The sequence below is a fragment of the Mytilus trossulus genome, chromosome 14 (assembly GCF_036588685.1).
Source record: "Mytilus trossulus isolate FHL-02 chromosome 14, PNRI_Mtr1.1.1.hap1, whole genome shotgun sequence".
Taxonomy (NCBI): domain Eukaryota; kingdom Metazoa; phylum Mollusca; class Bivalvia; order Mytilida; family Mytilidae; genus Mytilus; species Mytilus trossulus.
In genome coordinates this window covers 73,878,501-73,906,434 of record NC_086386.1, presented here as the reverse complement: position 1 = coordinate 73,906,434, position 27,934 = coordinate 73,878,501, and the positions used below count along the sequence as shown (strand labels likewise).

Sequence of the window (27,934 nt, the reverse complement as noted above, 5' to 3'; positions counted from 1 at the left end):
AGATAATACACATATTTCATTGACTGACAATTCAGGTAAGTATATTTTCTAAAGGTTTCTTAATATTTTTTTCAAATAACTGAAACTATTAAAAACAACAATACATATCGTGACAAAACTACTGGAAACTAGATTGGTTAGTAACAATTAATTGCACGAAGAAGACTAACGTTTAATTAAATCGAGTAAAATTTAGCCACCAAGTATGACCAACGAAGAAATTCAACGGAAAGTTGTTTTTTTTGCCGTCTGGTAAAAGTTCATTTAATTAGCTTTTGTTTCGTTGCCATTTGCTCGACTTAGATTTACTATAATTTGAACAAAACATTTGTGTCGTACGCGTATTTCCCCCTCCCCCTTTCACCCATTGTATCGTCCTTTTTACATATATATCAGAACGACTCTTCAACAAAAAATAAATCACATTTACTCTGAACACATCGATTATTTATAGTTTATGTTTAAAATTTCCAGCAAGCATTTTTTCAGACATACATTTGAAGACCAACCATATAAACCGTCTGAAACGAAACAGGTAAAAGGGAGAACTTTGTCAGATGACGAAGAATAACGAAATTGTATGAAATGGAAATTTTCAGATACTTTATTCTATTGTATTTATGTCAATACCAATGCGATACAAATCAATGCAATATCTTATCTACTTCTCAAGTGAAGCATAACTCAATCAAACAAGATGAAAAAAATAAATATACATACGTCAATCGGGACAGACTGATGAGCAATGCTTACAACTGACAAAGATATGTATATAACGTATAAATAAGCCATTAATGATAAAACGCATACAGCATAATTATGATTTTATTTACGATATAAGACTTCATCAAAATTCCTGCACGTGTTATCTATGGTTATGAGCGTTCTTGATGAAGGTAAATCCAGGAAAGGGGTTTCAGACGCATCAGATTGATATCTTGTTGTGTTTTTAAGTGGTACTCATCTGAGAATAACAAATTTTGGATAGCTTCTAAGCACATGTTTCAAATTTCTAGCGCTTATGTCTGTATTCTGAATAAGATTTAAAACAATTTTGTAATCTACTGACGAGAAATACGTTTTTCTGCATCAGTGAACTCATGAAAAAAAATTTCTTTATTTTGAGATATATGATGTTTAACGTTTCACAGACATTATCTTCATATAGAAAAAAAAACATATCGAACTTCAAGATACTAGTATATATATAAATTGAAGTTCGATATGTTTTTTTTTCTATATGAAGATAATGTCTGTGAAACGTTAAACATCATATATACCTAAATAAAGAAATTTTTTTTCATGTGTTCACTGATGCAGAAAAACGTATTTCTCGTCAGTAGATTACAAAATTGTTTTAAATCTTATTCAGAATACAGACATAAGCGCTAGAAATTTGAAACATGTGCTTAGAAGCTATCTAAAATTTGTTTTTCTCAGATGAGTACCACTTTTTGAAAAAATACTAAAAGTATTCTTGTAAGAATGTTGTGTACATTAATTATGTAAGTACTAAACAATGCAGGTTTGTAAATTGTTGACAGCTTTTTAACGTTACATTGCTTGATTGTGGGCTAGTATATATAAAATTCATAGTTTAAATAGACCCATGTCTAACCATCGAATGTAATGTGTCATGTGTACTATTGTTTGTCTGTTTGTCGTATTCATTGTTAGCCATGGCGTTGTCAGTTTATTTTGATTTATGACTTTGACTGTCCCTCTGGTATCTTTCGTCACTCTTTTAATGCTGAATGGAATTACCTTTACTGAAACGACAATGTATTAGTATTACATGGATTATGAAACACCTATTGCTATGTTTCATTTTTATCATTCATTGCTCATCTCGTAAAACAAATTTGATACATAAAATCAGAGAAAGACTTATAGATTTAAAAAATATTTACTTTTTGCTAAAAACGTCGCCACATACGTACGCATACATCTTTAAAGTTCATTTAATTAGCTTTGAGCACTCCTGATAACGTAAATCAAGAATAGCGGATAGGGTGCATACAAAGAAATGAGTGTTATTTTCATTTTCAAGTACGATACCGCTGCTCATTTACTAGTTCCAAAGAGTATCATCAGCTCAGTATTTGTTGCTTCGATACTATAAATTATAAATAAACTGAGGTTTGAATTCCCTAAAGAAAAGTACGGATACATGACTTTTTTTTACATTATTCGTTCCGGATAGGAGTTAATTCAAAAAAGGGCAATTCATCTTCTAGTACTTTGTCGATGTCACTATCGGTAAACGAACAGTCTTTCTGCGTCTGGAGTTATTAATTTTTTTCATTAATGGAATAACCAGTAATAACAAATTTTAGATAACATTCTTGCAAATTTCAATATGATGTTCTGAAGTATCTTATCATAGTAACTAGAATTACAAAGTTGTCAGCAAACGTGCGTTGAGTCCACAACATTTACAAAGGACTCACCAATGTTGTTTGAATAAAAAAATTCTCATTGCGAATAAATTCGAAGTTAAAGAACATTGAGTACACAAAATTCTTGAACTGTTTGTCAAAATATAGCTAAAGAATTATAATCAATTTATTGGATAGAAAATTCATAATTATTCGAATGTTTCATAATTATGCAATATACTTTAGATTGATTATGTCGCTATGCCAATCGTTCAGTTTTAAACAAAGTCAGTCAAGCGTGGCAACACCGGATAACTGTGTAAATGTATATTAACAGATAAACTGGTTAGAATATATGAACCAACATAAATAATGTCATAACATCTACAGAAATATACGACTAAAATAATGAGATAATTTGTTAACCGGCATGACGTAAAAAAGATAAAATATAAAACTAAAAATTAGAAGTGAATCACTTATTAGTTTAATTTCATACTCATGTTTTTACATTATTCGTTATGGCGTACTATATCATAATCCTGGTACCTTTGATAACTATTTAAACCACTGGGTCGATACCACTGCTGGTGAACGTTTCGTCTCCGAGGGTATCACCAGCCCAGTAGTCAACATTTCGGTGTTGACATGAATATCAATAATGTGGTCATTTTTATAAATTTCCTGTTAACAAAACTTTGAATTTTTCGAAAAACTAAGGATTTTCTTATTCAAGGCATAGATTACCTTTACCGTATTTGGCACCACTTTTTGGGGAATTTTGGATCCACAGTGCTCCTCAAATTTGTACGTGTTTGGCTTTATGAATATTTTGATATGAGCGTCACTGATGAGTCTTTTGTAAACGAAACGCGCGTCTGGCGTACTAAATTATAATCCTTGTACCTTTGATAACTATTATTATGTACTAAAAGAAATGTAAGGTAACCAATTACACTTTAGTCTGGTTGTTGTATCTTGTACATATTGTCCGTTGCCATTCTCAATTCCTTAAATAAGACAGCATAGAACAAAAAATCTCAAAACCCATAAAACAGGTATCAAGAAAACAAACAACATATTTAAGTGTTGTAGGTTATTATTCACTGTTATTAATTGTGACAACAGTATTCATCATTAGATGCATAATACTAATGTCAAAAGTTGGGACACAACTTATATCAGCTTAAAGTTATAAAATAAATACTGAACAAGATAGTTTTATTAGAAGTAGAGATAATGCACACATTGCATTGACTGTCTATTCAGGTAAGTACATTTTCTGAAGGTTCCTTAAATCTTCTTTAAATAACTGAAACTATCAAAAACGATAATACATATCGTGACACTACTGGAAACTAGATTGGTTTGTAACAATTAATTCTTTGAAGAAGACTATCATTCAATGAAATCGAGTAAAATTTAGCCACATAGTATGGCAAACGAAGAAATTCAGCGAAAAGTTGTTTGTTTTACTGTCTGTTATTTGTTCGGTTAACTATTATTTTCGCGAAATATGTTTGCCGTCTTTTTTACAAGTATATCATAACGATTCTTCAACAATACATAAATCACATTCACCCTGAACACAGCAATGAATGATGATTTATGGTTAAAATTTCCAGCAAGTATTCTTCATGTATACATTTGAAGGCCAACTATATAAACCGTCTGTGAACGAAATAAGCAAAAGGGAGAATTTTGTCGGATGAGGTAGAATTATAAAGTTGTATGAAATGGAAACAGATACATTTGTTTATTTATTCCATTTTAATCATGCAAATACCAATGCAATGCAAATCAATGCAATATCTTATTTTCTTCAAACCTTACGCATTGTTTAGCATCATACTATTTAACACGATCATAAAAGATGAAAAAAATATACAGAAGTCAATCGGAATAGTTGATGAGCAATTATAATAACTGAAGAAAACTTGTATATAAAGTACACATTACTAGTAGCCATTAATGATAAAAAGCATACAGCATATTTATGATTTTATTTACAATTTAAGACTTTTCTGAGTCTTTTCAGAATAAAACTAAATGTTTTGGCACATCACCTTAAAAATATCTTGATTTCAAAATTAAAATACTCTTCTCTATTTGTCTGTTAAACTATTAAAAACTTTCATAATTTGATGAAATTCAGCCAGGAGAATTTCCTTAAGATGATAATAAACAGGACGATGTTAGATAACGTGATTTTTATCTTTAAAAGTATGTCTCTACAGTTACGTACTATCATATATTCCATGTTGAAGGCTAATCTAAATTTTACAAGGTATTCTATTACTGTCATAATATAGCTAATAAATGAATAACATTCTCAAGGCAGTCAACAGGAAGCAATATCATTTACGTTGAAGTACAAACCTTATTGTTTTTTTTAGGAATTAAAGCGTTTTGATCATCGTCAATTTGTGTAAATGATCGCAAATGCAAATAAAAAAATGACAGCGGCATTTTATTCGACTACAGTACTGTTATTCCGTTTCTAATGCATTTCCACTATTGATACGTTGCGTTTAGATCAATTTCAAATTCAGATATGTGTAACTTCACGAATGATTTTGGCGCAGAGACGTCATAGCTAGAAGTGGCGTAATAAAAATCAGAACTTACAAACTGGTTGCTATTAAATTGGATAAATATACCTTTAAACAGCGTTTTATTTAGGTTGGTTTTATTTTGTTTTCTTAAAAAATCGAGTTAATCGATTATCAATTCATATCTAAGTTACTATGAAAAGAATGTTACATAAAATTGCTTAAGAATGAACATTGCACGAAACAAGAGTTTCCTGATTTTTTTTTAGCGTGTCCATTATAGAAAAAGTGTGAATGCAATAAGGATAAATGTTTAAAATTGTCAAATCTTAATGTAATTTGACACTACAACGACAAACATTCAAGGAAATTTTTTCCTCAATTGCAACGATTCTTATAGTTTCATAAAAAAATCAAAAAGTGTATGAAGTAAATAAACAGTCAAAATTACATTATAATAATGACAAACCTCTCCACATTACTCCTACCTGAACTTACAGTAACTCTTATCTTTTTTCGTTATGAATTGATCGACTAATGTGATTGAGCTTAAACATTTCTGCTATCGGATATTTCGAAACATCGTAATTTAGGTTTATATTGTTCAGTAACATTTACTGATATTTTTCTTTGAAAGTATAGGTTTGGTCCGGTTCATAAATGATGTACACCTCGGAGGAGCTAAACATTTCAGAATTAAACTTTTTTCTTAAACGGATTTATGGGTTGATATGACTATAAAAGAAATAATAGGTGAAACAAAATATATCGTGGTGCATTTCTTTTTTTTGCTACGACCATTTGAAAGTACCCTAGTCTGATGATTTTTCCATGATTCGTCTATTTTTACCCGTTTTGTGGGCTATCAGAATGGAAAAAAATCACAGTTTCACAATTTAACCAATCTAAATGAATTTAACTTCAAACCTGAAAATCATTTCTTGCACCCCATATTCATTTTCTCAAAAAGAAATGGCTAATGAGTCTGACTTGATTGGTATTAAAATTTGAAATTTGACTACTCATAAACTACCTATTTCATGTATTGTAAATATACATTTTATTCACAGAGTTAAATTTGTTTAAAATATGTGTTTACTGCATTGGTATTTTCACATTGCATCACATATCCAAGAACGAGATTTAAATTAGACTGAAACGTCAGATTAGTACATCCTTAATATATGAAGATATTAAGATACATTGCTTTAATAAACCCATTGAATACATTTGTTTTAAACTTCACAGTTAAAGTATCTAACACAACCCAATAATAAATCCTAATGGAAACAAACACATTTACTTCCTATATATTTACCAGTAAAATTAGAACAGACGATAACGTAGGTTCAATACATTCATTTGTTGTCAATTTGACACATACCACGTTTGGATTCTTAATGTTAGTCAAAATGGTGACAAGTAATTTAGATTTTATTTTATTTGAATCCGTATACCATCAACGAATAACACGATGGTACACATCTAGGTTACCACAGTTCGATGATACAAGAAACAAGGAACAAATACGTCTTAGTTATTTTAGTTTCTTTGTCAAATAATAGTAGTGTACCGATGTGCAATGTCAACAATTATCCTGCCTTCATTATTAGACACATCAAACATACTAATGTCATAAATTTGGATATATCTTCTATCAGTTGTAATGTAAATACGGTGTAAGATAACTTATTTTAGTATAGAGATAATATGTATTCTAAACCCTCTAAATTGACTGTCATATGTTGATACATGTTGTAGCACTTTGCTAATGATCGACTTTGATTCTTGAATTTGACAAAATAGTTAAATTTTAGGTGAGTCTTTCGATATTTTGATGTAAAATAGCAGAACATTAAAGTTTTAGGTTTGCGATGATCGAATTCAACAAATTTCGATACAGGTAGTAATTAAATAATAGAAAATGGACATAGGAAGATGTGGTGTAAGTGCCAATGAGACAACTCTCCATCCAAATAACAATTTATAAATGTAAACCATTATAAGTCAATGTACGGCCGTCAACCCGGAGCCTTCGCTCACATCGAACAATAAGCTATAAAGGGCTCCAAAATAACTAGTGTAAAACCATTCAAAACTCATTTAGAGATGCTTATTTATACGATTTTTCCTCATACATGTGTAGTTACTAACATTTTTAAATAGACAAAATAGATTTACTTGATTCAATCATTATTCATTTAGCGTATTGAGGGAAATATATTCTTGTATAATTTAAAGAAAACTGCATGAAATGTCATGTTTCACGTTACGCCTGGATAAACGTACGGTGACCCCGTTTATTTGTTTGTTTTAAGCATTTCTATCCTCTCATATTTAATTTTTTACGTCATATCATTAAGGTGTGCTTCAATTCACATACTATTTGTTTGCTTTGTATAGGCTATACACATTGTGTCATTTACCACAGCTTGTTTTTTGAAAATCAGTTCAGTGACCAATCATTCTTATTACATTTCTTTAACATATCTTTACATGGACTTATTTTGATACCGTGACAATATTTTATCCTTTTTACGAAACAAATATGAGGTAGAATTTATTTGTGATCTCGATTTAAATTTTTTTTCATGTGTTATTTAATTATTCGACATAAACCAGCCATTGTATGAATGACAGCAAATTCAAAATGCTATTGTTTTAGAAACAAGTACACAGTCAACCTAATTTTACCTTTTTTATAATATAATTCATAACAATCCATACTTTGAAAACATTTCTCGTCTTTATCATGTTTATGTTATTTCCAGGTTAAATAGTTATCTTAGGGACCAGTATTATTATTGTTTACGCCAGACGCGCGTTTCGTCTAAATGAGACTCATCAGTTACGCTCAAATCAAAATAGTTATAAAGCCAAACGGGTACAAAGAAAAGCATTTAGGACACAAAATTTCAAAAAGTGGTGCCAAATTCGGCAAAGGTAATTTATTCCTGGGATAAGAAAATCCTTAGTTTATCGAAAAAATCAAAGTTTGTTAACAGGAAATTTATAAAAATGACCATATAATTGATATTCATATCAACACCGAAGCACTGACAACTGGGCTAGTGATACCCTCGGGGACGACACGTCCACCCACAGTTGCATCGACCTAGTGAGGTAAATAATTATCAAAAGGTACCAAGATTATAATTTAATACGCCAGACTTGAATGACCTTATCTAAAGCACTTTTAACAGTGATACCTTCAATTGCAGAATTTTGTTTACATGCATCACATTCATATTAGAAAGAAAATATTCCTAGGTACAGAGAGTTGTTGCTCTAGAAACTGATTACTTAGTGCTTGAATATTTCAGAAAAAAATGCTATTACATCGATCGAGTACTAATATTTTCAATTTTCCAAATTGTTGGGTCTCAGACATGTTTAATAACACAATCTTCGCATATGTTATATGTATAATTAATAAGTTTTTTTCTGTGTATTTTCGACGATCAATTAATAAGTTGCACAAGGAAAAAATGAGTATGTTTTCATACTTGGTTATTCGAAGCTGTTATAACTTTTTGTTAAATATCTTTCGATTAAAATTAAATGCTTGCAAAACAGATTCGTCTAATATCGATGCCTCATCAGTATCATGTCAAAGTATTTATAACTACATATCTAAATGCACTAGCTTAAACAAAGGGCGGACAATTTTTAATTCGTATTATTAAAAAAAAATAAGACTTGTATTGGAGCATCACACACAAACGATATAAAACAAAAAGGGAATGATGTAGTAGTGCCAATAGAACATCTCTCCAGCAGAGATCGAATGACATAGACGTTAACAACTATAGGATTATAGGTCACATCCTGCCTTCAACAATAAGCATATACCATACGGCATAATCAGTTAAAAAAGACCACGAAATGCTGATAATCAATCAATTCAAACATCATAATTTCTTAACGTCACATATATTGAGTCCGCCAAAAAGTTAAGCACCACTTTATTAAAAAATTAGTAAATCCTCGAATAATAGAAAATATTCATTTGGCAATTTTGCTAACATATACCATAAACAAACCATCAACTTAAGTTTGGTCACGTATGCAGGTTCTGTGCATTTGAATTTTGCGTTCAAAGAAATAGTGAAAATTACACAAATCAGAAACGAAATTTAAGTTTAATTGTGATTTTTTTTTCTACAACAATTAATCACCAAATATCATTAAAAGTCTAAAAATAATCTTTGGTATGTTCGGCAAATTTAATGTCAATAGGATGTGCAACCACCTTTTATCCGGTACAGTTCCATATCACGACGTCTAATACTCTGTACAAGCGTTCTGAATTTTCGTTCATCAAAATTATTCCATTCATCATCAATTGCACCTCTTTAATCGACAAGATTTTGCAAAAGTGGATCTCTGCAATTGAGATTTGTGCCAATGGCATCCCAGACATGTTCAATAGCTTTCATATCTGGAGACATGGTGGGCCAAAAGAAAGTGTCAATGGCTTCTTGCTCTTTGTACTCAGTTACAATCCTTGCCCTGTGTGGTCTAGCGTTGTCGTACATGTTCAAGGGTCGAGGAGTTGAACGGGATCTTCCAGGCCTTTATGTATTATTGCATTTACTGTGGCAACATGCCGTTGTGAAAATCTGACAATGAAGGTGTGATTAACATTGAAATGGTTACCTATGTTCCTAGTGCTCCTACCTGCATTTGACATGTCAATTGCTTGTCAACGTTTCGTCACAGATAACTAACGCCTTGCCATATTTCACAGTGACTTGGTGAAGGTCAAATTTCACTTGTACACGGTATAGTAGAATGCATTGAAACAGTGTATTTTAAAAAGTGCAGAAGACCTTTAAAACGGTTGATTGGCGGGTTTATCGGAGTGTTTGGTAGTCTAAATGGATTTCCTTAGGGTATGTTATATATTGGTAAATCATAACACCAACATATAAATATTTTAAACGCATAAATATTGCCAGTTATATATAGGTGGTGCTAATTACCTTTGGCGGAGTGTATATTAGCAATTCAATAAAGAAGAATCTTACAACTATGTTGTGTCATGTGTACTATTGTTTTTCTGTTTGTCTTTTTCATTTTTAGCCATGGCGTTGTCAGTTTGTTTTAGATTTATTAGTTTGACTGTCCCTTTGGTATCTTTCGTCCCTCTTTTCTTCTTTTACAACTTATTAATGCGAATTATACAACTCTTTGAGAACTGCAAAACATGAAACTTGCATTTTGATACAGATATTTCTATGTAATCCGCTCCCCAAATAAATAAAATAAATTAAATAAAATAGAAAATTCAGACACTGATTAAGCAATTCATAGTATGTAAATATATGTTTCTTTTGACACATAAGATTAGCCACAAGTGTAATAACAAAATTTGACATTTGTTGCTGGAATGTCGTGACAGGAATGTGTCATTTGCATTGAACTCCATTGGGAAATCCAACAACAAAATCGAAGTACTATTTTAACAAACGATATATACATTACTTGAATTTGGACTTTTATGATATTTTTAAATGAATTTTCATTTTATGCAATAGATAAATTAACGCAAGCAAACTGAAATGGCACAGGCTGCGTCCAAAACGTGTGAGATATGTGTGTCTAGTCCTGGACATAACTACTGTGAACAGTGTGACCAGCTGTTTTGTGATGGATGTAAAATATCGCATTTACGGACAAAGATGACAAAAAATCACACATTTCTGAGTGGTCCAAATATAAACCCGGAAGTTAAACTTTATTGTAAAGAACATGATGAAAACTTTATATATTATTGCCTGGAATGTAGTACGCCAGTCTGTAAGATGTGTGCTATTAAAAAACACAAATCTCATGATTTTGCTGAAATCAAGGAATCAACTGAAGGAATCAAAGCTGAGGTCAAAATGCTGATCGATATGAAGATGAGAAACCTGCAGTCAAAGATAAAAAATATAGACCAAGGGTCAACTAAATATCAACTTGATGTACAGAAAGTTATCCAGGCTATAAAAGAAGAAGGCAGACACTTGAAAGAGATGATTGATACGAAAATCGAAGGTCTTATGCATACGCTGAAGGAGAAGGACACAGGGAATGTTCAAACCTTACAGTCTGTTGGCAATGAGTTAAAAACAGCTTTGGATAAGGCAAAGGAGCAACAGAAGTTTTATCAAGACACGCATGGTATAAAAGATACGACGAAATTGTTACAAAAGCTAAAACAAATAAAATCGCAAATCGATCAAATACAAGAAATACAGATTCCCATTATGCCATCAGTCAAATATGACATAAAGACAGTAGCAGAGGGAGAAATAGAGAAACTGTTCGGGGAACTAACATTTGGGTAAGTTTGTTCTTTGTTATTGATTCTATGAATTGAGTTGACAATTTTTATTGTCTTTTCCTCTTTTTTATATGAAAACTTTCTTCTATAAGCGTTTTTTTTCGACTGCATGAGGTTGAATAAATATGGCATCTTCCGCTTCGTGTTTCAATTATATAATGTATTTGTATCTAAGATACTAGTTATCAAAGTTCTCCAGATTTAATAGAATATGCGATAATCATGATAATGCAATGCCTATATATACACTGTTATTAAAAAATAGTCAGTGTTCTTTGATCATTGATTAATATAACTAGCATTTCATGAGTTACAAAACAAGCAAATTTATATGTTGACTTTATAGAATCCTAAATATATGTTGACAGTTTCAATTGGAATTCAGTAGGATCAACCAATATCTACTTATAGCAATTAGAATACCGATTTACACTTTAAATAATAAAAATCCAGTAGCCCTTTTTACAAAAAATCTTACGCGTAAAATTAATCTTACGATAAAAATATAAGGTTGAATTGTTAAAGAATGTTAAACACCTTAAAGGACCTCTTATAAACTAATGATATCGCGAATTTAAAAAAGATTGAATAATTTTAAGACAAAAGCTTTGAAGTGAAATAAATTTAAAGGAAACTGTAAATCCGATTTATCAAATGATGTTTCAGGATCCTTCCTAATCCTATTGTACCGTAACATAAACATCTCAACTGATTTTCTTTGATTTTTGACGAAGATCTATTCAATATTTCACTCCGTAAACGCTTAATAGTCCGGTTCCGCAATAGTTTTTCCGGGTGTTTTTCCGACCTTGTTACGGCCATTAGTTTTCATCCGAATTCAACTTCCGGGGAGTTTCATGTAAACAATGACAATGATAAATGTCAAATGGAGAACTTCTAGTCTGAGCTTCTAGTGTCCTGATTGATTTCTTAAGATAGTAAGTATGAAAAATATATTTCTTGGTGTACCATTACTCGTTGTTACTCTATAAAATGTTAAATGAAAAGGTGACTAAACAGATTTTGGTAAAAAAGACGCCAAACATATGCACAAATCTTGCGGTTTGCCGTTCGTTTCTTGTTGTTGTTCTTGGTAACAATGCCAATGAAATAGAATCTAACCAAGTGTGATTTATAGTCACACCTGTTACAGACATACAAATCAAAGCAAACAAGATATTGGAGTGGAAAAATATATATGATAAGATAAGAAAACATTATTTTGATTCGGCAATAGTACAAATATGTGATGTAGACGTACATGTACTGTTGAATTCGAGGATACAAAATTTGTATACATGTAGGAAGATGTGGTATAAGGGCCAATGAGACAACTATCCATCCAAGCAGAGACATATAGTATTGTATTATAATTTATATGTCTCGGATCCAAGTAACACTTTATAAAAGAAAACCAGTATACTGTTATAAGTCAGTCAAGATATATATGGCCTTCAACATGGAGCTATCACTCAGACCTAACAGCAAGCTATAAATTAAAGGATTAAAGGGCCCCAAAACTGTTCAAGAGGGAAAAGCAAAGGTCTAATCTGTATAAAATTTCAATACTTTTTCCTCTTGGCTGTTGAAACACCACCACCCCACCCACCCCTATGAAAATTTCTTGATCTGCCACTGGCATATGCTCAGTTTTCAACTATTGTTAGCCATGCATTGTGATTAGGAAATGATCATCCCACTTAGTAAGGGCACCAAGGGCGGGGCGCCCTTCTATTTAGGGCAGGCGGGAACACTGCACTAGCTACACTTCTATAAAAACAAACAAGATTTGTTTGCTTCAACCAAAGATGTCAAATATTAAACATAGGCAGATCCAAGCCCCCCACCCTTTTTGTGTGAAAAAAATGGTTGACTAAAAGGGAATCACTGAAGCATGAATTGAGCAGGCCCCCCTTACATAAAAGTTCCCATACCTAATAACTCATATTGTATTTACATGTATATAGAGACTACAGTTATTTTTAAACACAAAAATCTTGAACCTATAACATTACACAAAAATTGACTTTCAATAAGGGTGATACTGTACATTTATTTCCTGTGCCTGAGGCAGATGTGAAGATATGTTGACCCAAGAATATAATTTAATATTTCATGAGGGCTCTGCCGGAGGGAAATATTATTTTTTAAGGGTGAACACATCTTCATATCTCCCGAGGCCAAGGGAAATAAATGTTTTATTCCACTGATAATGCTTTGTTTACTATCTGAACTTCATATCCCATTTTCTTGCTTAATAACATTTATTTGATACCGGGTTATGTTGGAATCTCAATGAGACCCACTCTACATGATATGTTCCTGGTGTTACTATTTGCTTCATCCCTTTCAGATGTCAAATGCAAGTGATACAGATTCAGAAGATGCAGAGTGCTTCCTGTCTGTGCAAGAACTTAAAAATTGGAAGGTAACTGATCTGAGAGAATGGCTTCGAGCAAAAAATTTGAAAATTAGTGGAACCAAGGAGACTCTTGTAAACAGGGTACATAGAGCATTGACATCTGGTCAAGAATCTGGTGAAGATGATGGTATAGATGCAGTCACATGTAATATTCAGGATTTTGAATTACTCAAAGATGATTGGAAAAAAATAGACACATGTGATATTCCACCTCTACAAGTAAAGGATGTAGATAACTACTTTCACTATCAAAAGAATCCTACAACTGGGACTAGAATAAGTTTTGATAAACACATGATTAAAGCAAAAAGATTTTGCAATGAAAATTTCATTTATGATATATTTTATAATAAAATAGATGTGGACAGTGATCATTGTTATTTTAAGGCCAATTGCCTGCCCTCAATGAGACTCAAGGTTCAGATTGGAAATTCGGGCCAAATGTCTACCTTTTACTCATTTCATGTGTGTCTTTCAAAAAAGACAGGGTATATTTTATCTGGACATTGCAATTGCAAGGCAGGTGATGCTGGTTTTTGTGCACATGTTGGTGCTCTTTTATATACATTAGAGAAAACAAAAAATTCATGTACCAGTGATGCTTGTCAGTGGGATCGTCCCATACCTATAGCAAGAAAACCAAGTCCAAAAAGAGTAAAAGATATAAAATTTGCAAACACCGATAAAGATAAAACTGATAAAGTAAAACCATATCCAGGAGCATATAAACCAAGTTCTTGTGACAATGATGAAAACGAGTTCTTAAGTGAAATATTAGATGGACTTAAGGATATTTATCCCACCTGTGTTTTATATAAAACCTTAAGGACAGAATGCTCAATTGATAAATTTTTAGATACATACAATCCTCAATTTGTGTACCGTGATACAGTTGACTTAAAGTCTGAAACCTGTAAAAATGTTTTCTCAACATTTTTAAATGATATGTTTATCACCATGGATACATCAAAACAGTTAGAATTGTCAACAAGAGGTCAACACATCAATATTAACTGGATGAAAGCCAGATCAAAATTATTAACTGCCTCTGTATTTGGAGATGTTTGCAAAAGGATAACTGACAAACCAGACTGTTTACTTCGCCGTATTCTAAATTATGATGTGTCACAGCAAAATTTGAAAGTTAAGAGTTTGGAATGGGGTCGTTTAAAAGAGAGGGTAGCAGTTAAAGAATATCAAATTAATCACCTGAAAACTTGTCAAAATGTTACAGTGGAAAATAAAGGTCTACTTGTGAATCCTAATTATCCATATCTTGGAGCCAGTATTGATTCTTTTGTATCTTGTCAAGTTTGTGGTTGTGGCATAGTTTAAATTAAGTGTCCTTATGGTTCAGACAAGGATGAAACACCTTGGAGAAAGAGACAGCCTCAGCAATGTGCAGTTGATTTAAAATTCTGCTGTGAATTAGAGAATGGGAAGTTGAAATTAAAAGGAAATCATAAATATATGTTCCAAGTTCAAGGACAAATGGCATTGTATGAAGTATCATGGGTAGACTTTGTTGTATGGACAACAAAGGGAATTTCTGTTGAAAGAATATCATTTGATGAAGCTTTATGGAATTATATGCTTTTCAAACTTAATTCTTTTTATTTGAATTCAATTATACCTGAATTCTTTTCATGCAGAGTGAAACGAGGAAAAACACATTTTCCTAAATGAAAAATTATTAAAGATTCATAAACTGATTTAAAGTGTTCTGTATTGACGATTAAAAAATGGTAACGGGAATTTCTCGCTATGTTGGTGACCTTCTGCTGTTGTTTTTTTTCTATGGTCGGGTTGTTGTCTCTGACACATTCCCCATTTGAACATTTTAATTGACCATTTATTTACTATCAATTCTGTGTGTTAGTACCAAATATTCCTTTTAGGCTCATATGTCCAAAAAGGATGTGTTATTATTATAGTTTTTGCAATCACTTGGCATCCATCTGTAGTCTGTTTGTGGTAAACTTCTTTTTTTCTAAATCTCCTCCTTTGAAAGTATGAAAGTACCAAAAAGCAAATCAAATGAATATGATTATCAGACATTAAAATTACAGACCAGACTGGCTTCTAGTAAACACTAGAGGCTCAAATTCATATCAAGACATTTTCTTCCTGGTCAATTCAGGATGTTGTGACTGTTCTAATTTTGTTTTCAAGGAATCATCTATGGTACCTACATGTATGAAAGATATGTTATGAACGTTCTTTAATTATTGTATGGATTTTACTCATTGTTAAAGATTTTAAATGAATGAATTCTCTTTTAGAAGCTCAGTGAATCAGATGCTTGAAAACTAAACAATGCATACATATAAAAGAGGAAAGTGCACACACTTTAAAATATTTTGCATGCCTTACTGATTTATCAGTACCCTTTCAACATCATTTGTCTTGAATGAATGTTTATATGTACTATTCAACAAGAAAATGTTTCCACCAATACACAAATGCCCTATTTGAACTAAATATCAATAGAAGATGTAGTATGATTTCCAATGACAACTTTCCACAAGAGACCAAAATAACTTGGAAATTAACAATTATAGGAAATCGTACAGCCTTCAACAATGAGCAAAGCCCATACCGCACAGTCAGCTAAAGACCCGAAATGACAATGTAAAACAATTCAATGGAGAAAACAAAGTGCCTTATTTATATTAAAAAAAATGAATGAAAAACAAATATGTAATTACAAATAAACAAATGATATATCATATAACCACTGTCAGATTTACAGGCTCTCGACTTGGGACAGACACATACATAAAGTATGTATTATTTACTATGTTCAGTGAACCATAAATCTGGGTCAAAACTTTAATTCAACATACAATTTAGAAAGACCTAGTCATAAATAAAATTTTACCGAGTCTCTAGTTTGTTGTGACTTCATCTTCATTAAAGAAAACCTTGGCCAAAATTTTTATCCAGTGAATGTACTGTTTTACACAGTCATATTTTAAAGTTAAGTGAACCATATACATGTAATCATATGATAATTGAGATAAGAAATTAATACAATAAAATTTTGTTATCTTTAATATTCATGTACATCATGTACATGTATACTTGTATGGCATGAAAAATGAAAACAAAATTGCATGTCATGACAACAGCTGTTTGTATAATTTAAGAGCATGTCCAATAGTTTCAAGTCATGCAAGTGAAGAAAGGTAATAAGAGTCAGTAAATGATTGAAAATAAATATATATATTTTCCTGAAAATTTTGTTACATATTCAAATGTCAAAATGAGGTTTTGTGGGACATGTCACTTGTTTATTTTTGACAATATATATATGACATTGCAAGTTTGACACACATTTCTTTGGTTTAATTTTGACCTACATTATTTTGTACACTATTTTTTTTAGCTTAAATTTGTTCTATGATAACAGTATGTGCTGAAAACAATATTAACATAACTTATGTAAAAATAAAGAAATTATCACTGTCAGAAATATACTGTTGGAATTGCCCTTAATGTTTAAGTTATTGCAAAAGAGGAGGCAATAAGTTTGTCCAAGATATACAAATTATAGCTATTTGTTCAGCCAGATGTGCTTCTGAAAGTGGTAAAATAGAATTCAAAATCTGAAAATTTTTCACTTGCTCCATTTTCATCTCGACAACAATTCTAGCTGAGGCAATGTTAGCTGTTTTGAAAAATTCTGAGGATGACATCTGATGTTTTGTTGATACACGAGGTGGAACATTTAAACCAATGTCTGGGGAGAGTAAGTCTTCAATAGTAAACCCCTTATCTGCCATTATAACATCTCCAGGAGACAATTTAGGTATCAACCCATCATGTTCAACTATATGTCTGTCAGAAACATTTCCTCCCCATAATCTTGACACAAATGTTACCATTCCATTAGGTGTTACTCCTATTAAGATTTTAAATGTATTGTGATGCTTATATTCAGACCATGTCAGCCACTGTGACACAAGAGAAGAAGGTCTTTCAGTAAAAAATTTTGTGCAATCAAGTACAATTCTTGTATTAACATGATCATTAAAATGCTGAGGTAGATTCGCAAGTATTTGTTCTCTTGTAGGCCAAGCAATTAAACCTTTGCTATGGTCATATATAAAGTTAACCCAAGTATTGAATGTTCGTGAAACTGTTGTTTTTGAAATTCTGAATATGTCGGCTAAATGTTCTTGATTCAATCCAAGTCTCAATTTCATACATGTTAAGAGAAATTCATCTATTGGTCGTAAAAACCTTTTTTTTCCTGGCTTGTCATAACTTTCCTGGTGGTACAGTTTATCCCCCATTGATCTTTTTTCTCCTTCCCAATAGTTTAGTTTCTCTGCACCATGTTTAGTTAGTGTCAAGAAGAACAGCCAAAACACTTTAAAAGTTGGGAAGCCAGTATAAAACTTGACTTTGCTGTCATCATCTTTAATATCCTCGAATATCATCCTAGGTAAGTCACACTGTATTCCTATATCCTTCACCTCTTTTGTGTGGCCCACTTGTGTTTCCACATCAACATATTCAGGTGTTGCATTCATACCTGTGTCCATAGTTTGTGTAGCAATCACCAGTTTTTCAAAGTTATGCATAGCATGTTCATTCTCATTCAAACCTTTTAAAATGCTGGTATCATTAATATGGCTCATTTGTGTATCACATGGAGGAATGTTATTATTGCTGTCAACATTTACTTCATATTTTAAAAGAGGTCTTCTTGTCTTAACTTCCTTTTGAGGCTTTGATGGAAACCTTATTGGTAGTGATTGGTCTGTGAATGGACCCTCAAAATGTTCACTGCAAATTCGAGAACTATCATTCACCACGAAATTAGCCCTAACATTATTAACTCTGGTTATCTATTGCCTCTTTATGTGAGATTTCTTTTCTGACATTGGAAATCTGTGGAGAATCACCTTTGAGCCATTTTCTGTAACAGTGTCTGATGTATTGTGACACAGTGGGACACAGCAATACTTCTTCCCCATACTGCAAGAAAAAAAAGGATGGATATTTATTAATTAGTCATAGATATACAGGTAGGAAGATGTGGTATGAGTGCCAATGAGACAACTCTCAATCCAAGTCACAATTTATATAAGTAAACCAAGGCCATGATAAATCAAGGTAGTCTTCAACACGGAGCCTACACTCGCACCTAACAGCAAGTTATAAAGGGCTTAAAAAATTACTCGTGTGAAACCAATAGTCTTATCTCTATAATAAAATGCTCTGCAGACCACAGCTGAATACGATTGCAGAGGTCAAGCCCTGTTTCTGACACAGAATGAATGTGGTCTAAGAATTTCAAAATTTTGAATTTGATATAAACATGTACCTTCTATGGTCTATTATCCAAAATTTAAATACTTGGTGAGATTCAGCATATCAAAGAACCCTAAGAATTCAATGTTTGGTGAAATCAAATTAAGTTCAATTTTTTACCCTTAAGACCTCAATGTAGGCCAATTGGATAATGGGGTCAAAATGTCAAAAATCTAAATTTATGTTTAGATTCAGCATAGCAAAGAACCTCATGCATTCAATTTTTGTTGAAATCAAACAAAATTTAATGTGGACCAATCACCCTGATTTAGACCAATTTGAAAACTTTACTCATAATCAAAAATCCAAGTAAATGTCCAGCATATCAAAGAATTACAAGAATTCTTTTTTTGTTAAAATCAAACCAATTAAAATTTTGGACATGTTGGACCTTGATGAAGACCTATTTGACAACAGGACCAAAAAAATAAGAATCTAAATTAAATGCACTGTTTAAACCCGTTAAATTTGACATATATGAAACACTTATGAACCCCTAAAACAAACATCAGATTACTGCGGGACAATGAACCATAATAATTGATAATAAGGTCAAGATCATATGGAATTGGCAAATGACTGATAAGCCGTACAAAGCGTTGTTCATTATATAAACCGAATAAAGTTCACCTTTTCCTTATAAAATATATATTGGTTTTCCGGTTTGAATGGTTTAATTTACACTAGTAAATTTGGGGCCCTTTATAGCTTGTTGTTCGGTGTGAGCCAAGGCTCTGTGTTGAAGTCTGTACATTGACCTATAATGGTTTACTTATTTATTAAAAGAGTTGTCTCATTGGCACTCACACCACATCTTCCTATATCTATATATGTATGTACAAAAATGTATCAGTTCAAACAAGAATTTTTTTTATTGATAATAAATTATATGTGTGTAGTTTATTAGATATAGCATATATACTACAAAAAAATGTATTCACTATTAAAAATAGAAAATGAGGTTTTCTAATATCAAATTAACTGTGCATTTGCATTCAGATATATATCGCAGATCAAATTTATTCGTTCATTGTTTAATCATACGTTTTTTGATTGAGTTAAGTCTGCCAATTGATATTTTATCGTATGTTTTTCTATGCTGTGATGTTATGCTACTGTTTCAGAAAAAGGGAGAAGGTTTGGATCCATTAAAACGTTTAATCCCGCTGCAAATGTTTGCACCTGTCCTAAGTCAGGAATCTGATGTACAGTAGTTGTCGTTTGTTTATGTAATATATACGTGTTTCTCGTTTCTCGTTTTGTTTATATAGATTAGACCGTTGGTTTTCCCGTTTGAATGGTTTTACACTAGTTATTTTGGGGCCCTTTATAGCTTGTTGTTCGGTATGAGCCAAGGCTCCGTGTTGAAGGCCGTACTTTAACCTATAATGGTTTACTTTTCAAATTGTAATTTGGATGGAGAGTTGTCTCATTGGCACTCACACCACATCTTCCTATATCTATTAAAAACTGTCTGACAAGCATGAGGACCTTGCAAAATGTACATTGATTGCAAATACCAAATATATGTAGTTACACATATATGTAACATACATGTATACTCATATATGCATGTATCCTGTTACTTATAATAAGAGTTACATCGCAGCTCCTTTGTTATAACAGGGGTGATCTGGCTCAGATCACCCCAGTTTGAGTTTCTTTGTTTTGCATGCTTTCCTTTGTATTGCATGCTTTCCTTTGTTCTATAACCTGGTAACATTTTGTCAAAACGTCAAATCCACTTTATAACTTATAATTAATACAGAAAAGACTATCCATCAAAATTTACTTCGAAAAAATCCAGTGTCTATGCTGGGATTCAAACTCAAGACCTTTAGCATATCAACCCCCTACTACACCAGGACGACTGAATACCAGCTATACCATATATTTAACATACATTTTTTTTTGTACTTAGAGGAAGCAAGATTTTTTTATAAGTGGGGAGAGTTTGTATACCTTTAATTTATTCAGTGGGGTTAAAACCCTTTTTGATAGTAAGTAAGTTGTGGGACTGATTGTGCAGTTTTATTTTACACTTTTTCAAAATGGGGCGAACAAGAGTGGGACAATCTAGTGTGGGCTGATTGGGCAGTGGGGCGAATTGACATTGTGTGATATCGACTCATCCGTTCAGGGGTCAAAAAGGGTATACATTATATAGTAATATATAAAATATATTATAATGGTTGTGTGGCGTTCTAAACTTAGTACATTTTAAGAATTGTAAGGGATTTTTCATCTAATCTAAAACAGCTGGGATGTAAAATAGTTATAATATTTATAGCTGACTATGTGGTATGGGCTTTGCTCATTGTTGAAGGCCGTATGGTGACCTATAGTTGTTGATGATTGTGTCATTTTGGTCTTTTGTGGATAGTTGTCTCATTGGCAATCACACCACATCTTCTTTTTTATATCCCACTCGTACTTTGGTGTGTCAGTGTCAGATCACCTTCTGGCCTCCCGCGATCTGGGTGAACTGACACTGACACACTGCGTCCTCATGGGATAACTATTAAAGAAATAATAACATGTTATATTTCCGCTACTATTTTTTAAAACTCATGTATGTACAATTTGGTTACAGACTCAGTACTGTGATTTAAAATTAATCTACATTTGTACAGTATTACTTAAAAAATAAGTGTTTGGTATTTTAAATGTAAAATGCCTGCTAAATTTTTATTCTCAGGAAACAACAATTAAAAATCATTAAGGGACATTTTTTTTTTTAAATATATATATATCAATCATGTCAATGTCTATATGTTGCTCTCCAAGGGGATTATATTATTGGCAATCATTTTGAGTATAATTGTGTAAATAGCACTTGCCAAAATATACCCTGTTCTGAACATGCTGAACACAAACATTTTGAAACACATACATGTACCCTGTTCTAGACATGCTCCTGTTTTTGGACAGTTAATATGTTGAAAGAAAAACCCTATTCTTACCAACAGGACATTAAAATTACCCTTTTTGTGGCACACTCATTCTGGTAAACATAATTATATAGCCTAGGGGGTACTCACTAGCCCTTATACTATAATAATTTTTAATACAACATGTACAATAGTATATAAATTAATATATTAAAAATAAAAACAATAAATGCATCTTGCAAGGATATTTTTTTAATCTTTAGTTGAGGTTGGTGTCATATGAAAAAATAGCCTTGCAAGTACATCATGATAATGGCATGAATTAATTGAATGGCTAAGGCCTTTACGTAATTTGCTGTTTTGAATATGTAATACTACACTGGGCAAATGGAAATTTAAAAAAAAAAATTGTTAATCCAAAAGTCTCATGTTTCAGAAAGAACTTAAAAAGTCCCAAGAAAATTCTCTCTGCAACGCAAAAATTATATGTTTTGTTCACAGGCACTTGTTTCTATCCATTGGAAGACCCAGTATCAACGTAAGTGCCTGTAGTTTTGTCATGATTTATCATTTATAGATTTTAAAAAGACCGCCAAAAACAGACATTCCGTATAAATTTATCTTTGCGCCGTTCAAACTGTTTGGTATACCAGTTCCAAGTGCATACTAATTGTTAGATACAAGATAATATATTGAACACAAATTACCTGTGGCTATAAAATATAATCGATGACCTTCTTTGTTCAGTTGTAGTTGTTGTTGTTGTATCGAACTCCCCGGAAGTATGTAACGGATTGTAAAGTACAAAACGAGTACGGAATTATCCTATTCCGTGCGATTGCGGAACCGAACTATTATGTGTTTAAGTTTCATTGAATAATTTGCCTTTCTAGCTGAAGTTTTATCTCAAGACTTTACAACTCACACCAAGAGGTCATCAATCAAAGAAAACTAAACGGTTTTCAATAAGGGACATAAATAAACCTACAGTTTTCAATTACAAAGTGTCAGTACAAACTTTATATAACAATTATCATCAAAATCTTATCAAGTCAATCTTAAGAAAAAAAGTACTTTTAATGCAATTTGGGAACTAGTTTGCGTTATTTTTGAGTTATCTTAATAAATAATTCTGTGTGTTCATATTTAGAAAAACACTGTTTATTTGATTTTATAATAATTTACAATTTTGACGCACATATAAGATGAGAATGAAATTGTAAATAAGATCATTGTTTTTTCTCAGAGAAACTGTCAAAAAAGAAGAAAACCCGAAACCTCAGAAGAACGTCAGGTTTGTATTTATAATAGACATTTAACAAAGTTGTTTCTTTTGTTTCCGTTTTTAATGTTCTTCTGTTGATTGGCTTTTGCTGCAATAATAAAACCAAAATACAAAGGTTTGAAATTACATTGTAGTGTTCTTCATCTCTATAATTATCTTTTGTTCAATTGGTTTTGATTCCACTTGAATCGATAAGTATGATATTAGGGTGGTACCTAACACTACAGGGAGACAACTCTGTAAAATCAGCTAAACGTTTAAATTACGTTGTATGGTTAAGAAAATATTTAGCTTCTCAGTGATCAAAATTAGTGTTTTTTAAACTGTTAATATCCAACCAGTTTTTTTCTGAGAATGATTGGTTCAAGTTTTTTTTTAATTTTTATATTTTTGTCAGAGGGTCAGGGTAAATATTTTGTCAAAATTTTATGAAAATAAAACGAGACAAATAAATTTTAGTCAAGGTACCACCTTAACAATACTCACGTATAATTTACTGGTTCTTTCTCTGGCAGACATGATATTATTATATAACAAACCTAAGAACTATTCAGTTTTTTAGCAGAACCGTAAATTGCTTTAAATAAACCCATCATAGATACCAGGATTAAAATTTTATATTTACGCCAGACGCGCGTTTCGTCTAAAAATGGCTCGAATAAAAATAAATCAAAAGGCCAAATAAAATTGATTCTCTTTTTGCACATACTCAATTAATTTTAGCGAGGTTGTTTTCAGAATATACATATGGTTTACTTTTGATTAATAAGACTAATAGAATGCACGACATACATTAGAAATGTGAATATGTGTAATTCGTTCAGTTTAGCTTTCCAAAATATTATACCTTAACATTGTAAAGTATTCATGATACAGATTTGTCAAGAAAAGAGATCAACACTTTTGAAAGATTGCCTAACTGTGGCGCAGAATATGGATATGAATAAATAAAGATAACAGTAGTATACCGCTGTTCAAAACTCACAAATCCATAGACAAAAAACAGAATAAGGATAACAAACTAAAACTGAGGGAAACGCATTAAATATAAGAGGAGAACAACGACACAACATTAAAATATAACACACACAAAAACGGACTAAGCATTAGACAGAATCATATGAGAATAACAATAACATCAAAACTAAATACATGAATTTGGGATAGATAAGTCCCATCACACGTCTTATAGTAATGTGAATTCACACTCAAAAATAAGAGAAAACAAACGACACAACGGAAACACAACGTTAAAAGGTAACACACACAGAAACGAACTATAATATAAGAATGGCCATATTTCTGACTTGGTAAAGGACATTTTTAAAGAAAAAAATGGTAGGTTGAACCTGGTTTTGTGGCATGCCAAAACCTCCCTCTTTTATGGCCATGTGAAATATAACATTAAAATGACAACACAGGATTACAGGACTACAATATAAATACACAGGAGGCCACAATTGACAAAGAAACACACGAATAATAGCTTACAAAAGGAAACAAGTTTAAAATTTAAATACCCCAGAAGTGCATTTTGTCCGCACAAGACTTACTAGTGACGCCCAGATACAAAACTTTGAAAGCCAAAACAAGTAAAAAGTTGAACAGCATCGAGGACCAAAAGTTCAAAAAAAATGTGCCAAACGGCCAGGGTTTTCTGTTAGATACCAGAACATCCCTATTATTTATCTATGAGAGTAAAATAAAAGAGCAAAATTAAAGGTGAGTAATCAAAATAGAAGTTACGTTAACATATTTATACAAGATCAAATGCTATGAAAGTGAGACATCTCCCTTGAAAATATATAAATATGATATGTTTTATAGTTTAACACCAACAGCTAAACAATACAGATACAGATGCTTAGGATGCAAGTAAGTGTTATGTTATGTAGTTTTCTTTTGGAAGAGTACAAAAGACCAAGTATAAGTGCAAAGTTCATTATGAAATCATATATGCAAATTTGAAAGACAGATATGTAAAGCACGAAGCAAGTTTTTCCCTTCTAATAACATTTCATTTTATGTTTAAGATATTATAATACAATTAATGAAACAGATCTGTGTCAATCAATATATAACCTTTATTGTCAATACCATACACATTGATTCAACTTTCCTGAATGATATTATCAAAACGCGCGTATGGTATATACAGATGATAACATGGCATATTTTATTTCAGACCCTTTATCAGTCATAGGTCCAAATATTATATCTTTGAGTATTTATGATAAAACTCATTTCGACTTCTCATACTTAATTAGTTATTTATCGTCAGACTCTGACCTTTACCTATTTTAAGTGATATGATATATTCGGGAATATGTATTCTTCGCTTATGTATTTACTGTTAAATTCTAATTCGTCAACTCAGACGAACATCACTTATTTATCAAATCAACACAAACTCTAACATAGGAAACGCCACTTGCAGAGACAAGCGCACATTCTATTATAAATATGAGTATAATATTGTGGAAAGTTCGTAAAAATACACAGGTATTAAACAGCTTGTATTGATTTTCTCATACTAGTGGCCTACAAACCTGAAATAAAAAAATATAATTAATAATATTCTTATTTGGCAAAATGCTACTGTGCACTTTCACTTCAATGGCTCAAAAGACTTTAAACCATGTGAGGTCACTCGTGCATGAACTCAATATCCCAATTGAACCGACATTACTATAATCAACCAAACACCTGTCAACTATAAACAAACAACATTTTTATATGTTCGATTCTGTACAACTTTCCAAAATACATATAAAACACATCCTTTTCTTTCTATCTGATGGTTAACGTTTACTTATCTAAATTTTCTAGTCTCAATACAATGATTTTAAACAAGTTTTGTTATTGCACATTCAATTTAGGAATGTGTGCATAACAAACATCTTTTTGGTAGACTTAAATGACACTAAAGACTGGTTGTTGATCCATTTTTCATAATAAACCATTACTGCAAAGTTTTATTTGTTGCTTTCCACATAAGCTACTAGTAGTTGTTTTAATTCAAATTGTTATTTTAGTTATCTCATCTTATTATGTTTATTAATTAGGGAGAAGGTTGTATTATCCGAATGCTTTGTATCTTTAAATTCTTTTACCTGGAACTCGTTAAGGAAACTATAAATGGTATGATCACATCGGTGTGTATAAATAACAATAAACTATACTTTTACAAAACAAACATATGTGTGTCTATTATTTATATTTTTGTCTTAGGTTCTTTGATATGTGTTTTGATTTACAAATAGAATTTTATCTCTAAATTGTGTACATTTTAGGACAGAAATAACTTCTGAGTAAGTACTCCTATTCAAATTTATTAACGAAAAATATACTGCAAAAGTCATATTAAATGGATACAGAAGTGTGATATAATATAAGAATAATAAATACTTTATCTGAAGAGGGTAAAATCAGTAAGAACATTAATAATCTCCCCTGATACCCTCTGTTACTCAAAATTAAACAATAATATTATATCTACGTTTACACACATACACCTTTTTATGCAAAAAACAAATGGCTAAAAACATACAGAATCGTTAAATGAACATATTTTGTGAATGTCAGATAAACAAGACAAATATATAAAAGAAGATAATTTTTATCTGATGATGACTTTTTTTAGTTTAGAAACAAGAAATTATATCAACTTTGTTTGAACTGTTCTTTCGTTTCTATCAATTTGATTTCTACAGGAATACTGTTCCAAAAAACTGTACTGAAATATTTTTTTCATAATTGTTCTCTGACGTGGTATGACAATTATTATCTGATGAACGCAAAGAAAATCTTGCATTAACATTTTCACTTGTACACGAAAGATTATTAACAGCAGTACATACTGAAATATTTGAGTGGCAAACACAAATGTATTCATCATATCTTATAGTTGAGAAAACACAGCCAGGAACACCAATAAATATATTTTAAAGATATTGACTTTATTGACCTTATCATATATTTCTGATAAATTTACCGACCTATTCAATTATTATCGAGCTTTAAAAGGTTAAATTTTTCAGCGGCATATCTTATTATTTTGTAAATAGAAAGTGCACACACAAAGGATCGATCATAGATCCAAGACATAATTTATCATTTACTGTACCGTATACTGTAGTATTACAATCAATTTTATTCCTATTTGATATATATTAGTGGCAAAAACTGTAGCATATTTATTTATTGGTGTTCTTTATGTTTTACAATTTCACAATATTGTGCTTTTTTATCTTATAATTATATTGATTTTTTTCAGAGAAAAACCTATGTAAGTATCAGCATCATATCATTAAAAGTACTTAATAACCTGACACAACACAAATGGTCAATGATTTAACATTGAGTTCATGAGTGTTCAATGATACTTGACACAGTCTGAAACCTTGACCTGCTTAATGTATAATGGGGAACTCTTCCCTGGTGTTAACGAACTGTGGTGCACCTGTATAAAAGAAACAATTGTTATACAACATGTACAACTTATAAAAGGTTTTACTAGAAACATTTGTCCTTTCCTCTAGTACGCAATCTTAAAGAGGACACGTAACAAAGGTGTTTCATGAAAAGTTCCCACATAATAACAACCCAATGACCATGCAAGATAATCTGTATACGGTACTGTAGAATTTATATAGTTATCTTGGTGGTAAATTAACTCCTTGTCACATATTTTGGATGAATACATAAATGAAAGCAAAGACGGTAGGCAGCATGACTAAGACAATGATGGGAA

At 31.5% G+C, this 27,934-nt stretch overlaps 2 protein-coding genes across 2 annotated transcripts; one reads left to right on the top strand and one right to left on the bottom strand.

The window, feature by feature from the left end:
• LOC134698052 (E3 ubiquitin-protein ligase TRIM71-like) lies at positions 1-27,473 on the top strand. Its single transcript, XM_063560341.1, has 4 exons — positions 1-35; positions 10,471-11,261; positions 23,143-23,190; positions 27,458-27,473. The coding sequence occupies exons 2-4, from the start codon at positions 10,495-10,497 to the stop codon at positions 27,471-27,473; spliced, it is 831 nt and encodes a 276-aa protein (XP_063416411.1). The 5' UTR covers positions 1-35; positions 10,471-10,494.
• LOC134696695 (uncharacterized) lies at positions 16,640-22,746 on the bottom strand. Its single transcript, XM_063558617.1, has 2 exons — positions 22,604-22,746; positions 16,640-18,669 (listed from the first exon to the last, which is right to left on the bottom strand). The coding sequence occupies exon 2, from the start codon at positions 18,327-18,329 to the stop codon at positions 17,190-17,192; it is 1,140 nt and encodes a 379-aa protein (XP_063414687.1). The 5' UTR covers positions 18,330-18,669; positions 22,604-22,746; the 3' UTR covers positions 16,640-17,189.
• Positions 27,474-27,934: the final 461 nt, after the last annotated feature.